The sequence below is a fragment of the Ceratotherium simum genome, chromosome 37 (assembly GCF_057802395.1).
Source record: "Ceratotherium simum simum isolate JZ-2026a chromosome 37, ASM5780239v1, whole genome shotgun sequence".
Classification (NCBI taxonomy): domain Eukaryota; kingdom Metazoa; phylum Chordata; class Mammalia; order Perissodactyla; family Rhinocerotidae; genus Ceratotherium; species Ceratotherium simum.
In genome coordinates, this window is record NC_141936.1 from 3,958,173 (window position 1) to 3,964,172 (window position 6,000).

Sequence of the window (6,000 nt, forward strand, 5' to 3'; positions counted from 1 at the left end):
ACAGGACTTCTTTAAAGGCAGCACAGCCCTGCAACCAACAGCCAGGAGAGAGGGAGGGAAGCAGACACCAGAGGCTGGGTAGGCAAGCAGAGAACAGGGACGTCTCATAAGCACTAAAGAAGAAAAGCAGCTCCTTCAGCCACCCCGGCTCCGGCTGAAGACAGTCACCTGCCCTGAACGGAGGCCCAAAACGAGAAGGAATGCAGGGCGTGGAAGCCTGGCGTGCAGCCTCCAGCCACCTGCCCCAAGAGCAAAGTGCCTGTGAAGTTCCCTACTTTACACCTGAAGCTTGTAGAACATGTGCACAACATACCCTTCTCTGCTTCACTGCACAGTTTTAAACTACTTCTCCTGTAACTCCGAGGCTCCAGAACAGGTAGGATCAGATTAAACTGCAGTGTTGCCCAGACACCAAGAAACCTCCTTCCTCAAACACTTCCCTCTAGGTTAGGCAGCTTCCTCTCCACTTCCCGGAGCCTAAGGTCCCAGCGCGACAGCGTTACCTTGTTGAGACAGCACTTCCCAATTCTCTGCAGCAGCTCGTTTGTTCTCTCAGGCTCGTGCCCGGCCACGATCCGGGCTGGTTTTGCCGACAGTGGCTCTCCTGAAACCATGACCACCACGTCTATGGCCTTCTGAAGGAAGCTAATTTTTGCATCTTTATCCTGAAAGATTTCCATTTAAAATACAAACATTAAAATACTTCAAAAAGAGTTTGCACTATCTTCAGTATGTTCAACAGGCACAGTTCCTATTTATATAAAAAGCTATTTTTAGATGTACGTCAAATTTAGAAATACTGACTCTGTATAACAAAAGGAAAATAATTCATTAAAGCGTTTAATCTTAGTTCATGGGCTAGCACTAACCTCAGAGACACTAATTCCATTTCTCAATGGGTAAAATTAGCATGATACATAGTTGCCCAAAATTAGAAAACGAAATAAGAAAGGGTATACAGCAGTTCACGACTTAATCCACCTTGTCTTCTTACCATCTATCAGCATATAAATGACACACGCCACAGATACAGCTTATAAAAACCCCCATTCATTAAGGCGAGGGGGTGGAACCCCCCCCAAACCTACCTTAACATTATCAGACTTCATCTCAGTGTCCGTGTAGAGGCCTTTCATGAAACCAGTCATCCTAATCACCTTCAAAAGATAAAGCAAGGCCATGGTCAGCACCTCACGGGACAGCCTCCTCAGCAGCCTCATCCACCGAACCCCAGGCTCAGGGGCTGTCAGAATCTGTCTGCACCCAGAATCTAATTCATTCACTCACTCCACAAACACGTGAGTGTCTACCATGTGGAAGCCTTGTACCAGGCAGAAGCCCACCTGGCTGTGGGGACAGGCCAACATTACAAAGACTTGCAGGGTGCTAAGGGAGCCCCGCTCAGAACCTAATCCAAATGCGGGAGGGGCGAGGGGCGTCAGGGAACACTTCCCAGAAGAAATCCTGTCTAAACTGAGCAGAGGCTGACAGGAGAAAAGTCGGGGGAGGGAGTATTCAGGAAGCGTGTGCCAGGATAACAAACAGTCCCCGCAAGGTCCAGAGCCAAGAGGGTCCTGTTCTCAGGATCAAAGGAAGTTGGGATGGGAGGAGCCTGAGGCCAGAGTCAGGCAGGGGCCTGGCCTGGATGGCCTTCCAAGCCATTCAGGAATGCGGACTTAGCCTTGGGAACAAGAGGAGGCCGTGAGAGGTTCAAAAGCAGGGAATGGCATCTTACAAGGGTCACCCAGGCTTGGTGGAGAGAATGGATCCTGGAAAAAAAAGGAACTTCTCAGCCTGGGTTTCTGACAGTGGACGGAAAGGTCTTCCTTACCACTGTGCTGCTCACTTCCTAGGACACAGGGGTGCTCTCTGCCGTATCACTTCTGTTCTCTCCCCTAGTCAACCTGTACCTCCCAATTACCCCTAAAACGAGCTCTTGGGTGGTGATTTTCTCTGTTCCTCCCCACCCCTACACACAGCCAGCGCCCTGGGTTCCCTCAGACACAGTTTTTCAAAATGTGGTAGATCACTGTAAAATCAACATAATGGGTAGCAATAAGCATTTTAAAAAAATGAAACAGAAAAGAAAATATTAGAATGTATCGTATGTGGTAAGGATGAATATGTCTATGGGTGAATATGTCCTGGGTGGATACAGAGCATATTTATTACTGCATGTTCAAAAAAAAGGAAGACAGTCCCTCGCTAATATCAGGCTCCTTCTCTGACACCAAGCTACAGCTAGCTATTAATTAAGTCAGCTTTCATTCCTCATCAAACTACTTAAGAGCTGTGCCATTATTTTTCCTGATAAGACAGGTGGAATATTACGAGTATCCTGCACTTAACATTCTTGGAACTTTTTCATTTTGTCTCTTTTGAGGTTTTCCCAGTTTGCTTGCAATTAAAATTGTGAGCAATAATTTTAAGTGATGAGACATTAATGTCACAAGATCAACACTTGGATTTATAAAAGAGGCAGAATTAGTTTAACTGTAGCTAAAATACTAATATGGTGACTTGACTATAATGCTCAGGGGCAGTAAAGAATTTTCATAGAGGTTCTTCCCCTATTATCTAAAAATCCTTTCCAATATTTCAATCATCCTAATATCTTTATCAAGTAGGTGACAATTAACATATTTATCTTTACACAGGTAGAGAAATTCATTTCGGCATTAGATTAGGAAAAATCTGTGAAAGAAAAGCAGGTGAGTGGCTCCTGATAGGGAACGCTTCACTCCTTCCACACAGCCTGGCTACCTGGCCAATCACATCAATTTCTGCTTGCATGTTCCTCCTCCTCCTCCATTAAGATGCCCTCCGACCTTCCAGGAGGTGGGGACAGCAGCCACCATGAGCCCAGCCCCACACCAAGACCCACAGGATGAGGCACGTCCCCCCGCCTCCTCCCTGGCTCTGTTTCAGCAGGGAGACAGGACTAACACAGAAAATAAAAGTGTGAGGCTGTGGCAGCAATTGCCCTAGTCAGCCAGGCTCACACCCTGGCTGACTGACTTGTTCCCTCCTAGGCTGGAGGACGCAACTTCACAGGGTGGAGGTGATGCAGCACACAGCCGTGTCCCTTCCCCAGACACTGTCCAGGACAGGTGTAAGTGCTGCACTAGCTGCACAAGGAGGCAGCGGCCAGTCAAGACGACCCTTGGGATGTGGATGGGATTCCAGAGAATTTTAAGCACAATTAGGGTTTTCAGCACAGAGGCACACATTATAAGCTAAGTTAAGATGGCAGAAACAAGCAAAGAAAAGTTTGTGGAAGAGTAAGATGCCCAACCTGTTGAGAAGAGTGAGAAATAAAGTTTGAGGACCAACACAGGGTGAGATTAGCAGCCCCCCGAAGCCTGCAAGTTCAACGTGATTCCTAATTCCCAAAGAGCATGCCTGAGTTCCCAGGTTCAACACGGCCCCCCCAGGTGCACCATGGAAATGGGCGATGCCACCCTGGGTTACCAGGAGCCTTGACAGATTCCATTCAACAATGAATGTTTGTTGTGCACCTTCTGTGTACCGTACCCAGTGCAGCTCACCCAGGATATGCCAACAAAGAAGTTACAGTCTCCATCATTCAGAAATTCACCATCCAGTGGGGTAAAGTTACAGACAACCAAACACCACTCAGGGCAGGCTGTGCCATTTATCAGCAAACACTAACCTGCTCTTTTATAGTTTTTCCTTTCGGGACCCCCTACAACCAACTTCAGTAAATTCACCCACAGGTATTTATTAAGTATCCAACATGTGGTGACCACTGTGCTCCGCAGTGCAGTGGGAAACTTGACCGGGGATGGGGGGGGCCGGTATAAAAAAGAATAATTTCATTCTCCCAGGATTTCTGAGCACCTTCCACGTGCTAGGCACTGCAGGAAAAAAAAATCACAGAAACAACTCTGCCAGGGAAAATGGAAAATGTGCTCTAACAGATACACGGGTAGGCTGAAAAGAATTAATGCTCCCTGAGGAGCTGGGATCTCCCCGGAAGAGGCAGCCCTGGGGGATGGGTGAGAACAGGAGAGCAGGGGTGAGCGCGAGGAACTCCGCGCAGAGGCACTGCGGAATTGGGCCCAGTGGTCGCCCCTCCCGGCTGCAGGCCAGGCCAAAGGCCGGGCTCCTCGGGCAGGCGCCGCGCACAGCGACGCGAGGCCGGACCCCGACCCCCCAACCCCGACTTGGACCGGGGCCCTGACCCCCAGCCGGCCACCCGGGCGAACCCCTGACCCCCGCCGTGGGCCCCGATCCCCAGCCCGCACCCCGACCCTGACCCCGGACTCGCACCTGGGCCCAGACCCCCGCCCTGCACCCCGGCCCCGACCCCCGCCGTGGGTGCTGAGCCCCGACCCGCACACCGGCCCTGACTCGCACTCCGGCCGCGACCCCGACCCGCATCCCGGCCCCGACCCCCACCGTGGGTCCTGAGCCCTGGCCCGCACCCCGGCCCCGGCCAGGCGCCCACCTCCGTGATGATGTCGTGCAGGTAGCGGAACGGGGGCTTGCACAGCAGCTTCTCCGTCAGCGGCGGCCTCCGGATCACCTTCCCCAGCGCCTCCTGCGTCCGCTTCACCACCGCCGCGTTCATGGCGGCGCCGCCAGCGCCCCGCCGGCCCGCCGAGCCTAAGCCCCACTGCCCGGCCGCCTCCAGCACCGCCGCCGCCGCCGCCCGCTCCGGCCTCGACGAGCAGCTGGGGTTTCCATCCCACAGTGCACCGGAGTCCGCCACGGCGCGTGCGCGGGGCCGCGGCTCTCGGTCGCCAGGGCGGCGCGGCCCTAGAAACGGACGCTCCCGGCGCCCCGCCCACCACCCGCCGGCTGCGCGCGCACGCTGGGTCGGGTCTGCGGGAGGGCGGCCTCAGCCTCCCGGTGCGGGGACAGCGCCCGCCTTCTCTCTGGGCCCTCACGACAGCCTCAGGAATCGCCCCGAGGTAGAGGTGACCGCGCTTCCAGACTTCCAAGATTTGTGTTGCTCCTTTCACAGGTTTCAAGGGGACTGAACTAAGTTGTCTCAAAAGACACGGGTTAGAAAATGCCCTATCCTGTCTGTTACTTACTATGGCTTCTTGGGCAAGTAACTCTTGTTCTCTGAGATTTCGTTTCTGTTCCTATGAAGGTAGGATAATAATGTGCCAGCCTGCCTCCCTAACTGCCAAATGACGTGCCAGCGCTTTGTAACCGGGACGAAGCCACGCCCTGCTGTTCTACCAGGTGTGTGTGGTTCCGTCCCACCGTCTTCCATCCGCCATGCCCAGGCTCTCTGCAGGTCCTTCTAGCAATCTGGAAGCTTTGAGGCCTGTCTTTAGTTCTTCTGATGGATATCTTCATAACTTTACATTCATTTTTGCTATTTTCAGTGCTCTTCATTCTTTGTGTACATCCGCATTTCCACCTGGGATCATGCTTCTCCTGTCTGAAGAACTTCCTTTACCATTTCTTTTAGCACAGGTCAGCTGGCAATGGATGCTGTCACTCTTTGTCTGAAAGTCTTTATTGCACCTTCACATTTGAAGGATAGTTTCACTGACTATAGAATTCTGGGTTGACATTTTTGTTTCTTTCAGTACTTTAAAGGTTTTACTCCATTGGCTGCTGGAATATATAGTTTCTGAAGAGAAGTCCCCTGTGGTTCTTATCTTTGTTCTGTCTGTTGTGTCTCTGACTGCCTTCAACATTTTCTTTTTATCATTGGTTTTCATAAATTTGTCCATGATGTATGTGGGTTTTTTTGTTTTGTTTTGTTTTTTTGCTCAAATTTGTATGTAGGGTCCAGCCCAGTGGCATAGTAGCTAAGTTTGGCACCCTCCACTTCGGCAGCCTGGGTTCGCAGGTTCAGATCCCTGTCAAGGACCTACACCACTCATCAAGCCGTGCTGTGGCCGTGACTCATATACAAAATAGAGGAAATATTGGCACAGATGTTAGCTCAGGGCCAAGCTTCCTCAAGAAAAGAGAGGAAGATTGGCAACAGATGTTAGCTCAAGGTCAATCTCC

The 6,000-nt window shown here is 51.4% G+C and overlaps 1 protein-coding gene across 9 annotated transcripts in view; it reads right to left on the reverse strand.

Annotated features, from left to right (window-relative positions):
• IFT54 (intraflagellar transport 54) overlaps positions 1 to 4,678 on the reverse strand; it is a 61,453-nt gene extending 56,775 nt beyond the window's left edge. For 3 of the 9 annotated variants that reach the window (XM_087424613.1, XM_087424610.1, XM_087424608.1), the window contains exons 1-3: positions 4,472 to 4,676; positions 1,089 to 1,157; positions 504 to 665 (exon numbers count right to left, since the gene is read on the reverse strand). In XM_087424613.1, coding sequence (XP_087280739.1) covers positions 504 to 665; positions 1,089 to 1,157; positions 4,472 to 4,594 — 354 coding nt within the window. In that variant the 5' untranslated portion in view covers positions 4,595 to 4,676. Of the gene's footprint in view, positions 1 to 503; positions 666 to 1,088; positions 1,158 to 4,471 lie in introns of all 9 variants that reach the window. The other 6 variants (XR_015550063.1, XR_015550064.1, XM_087424609.1 and 3 more) reach the window with 3 other exon arrangements.
• Positions 4,679 to 6,000: the final 1,322 nt, after the last annotated feature.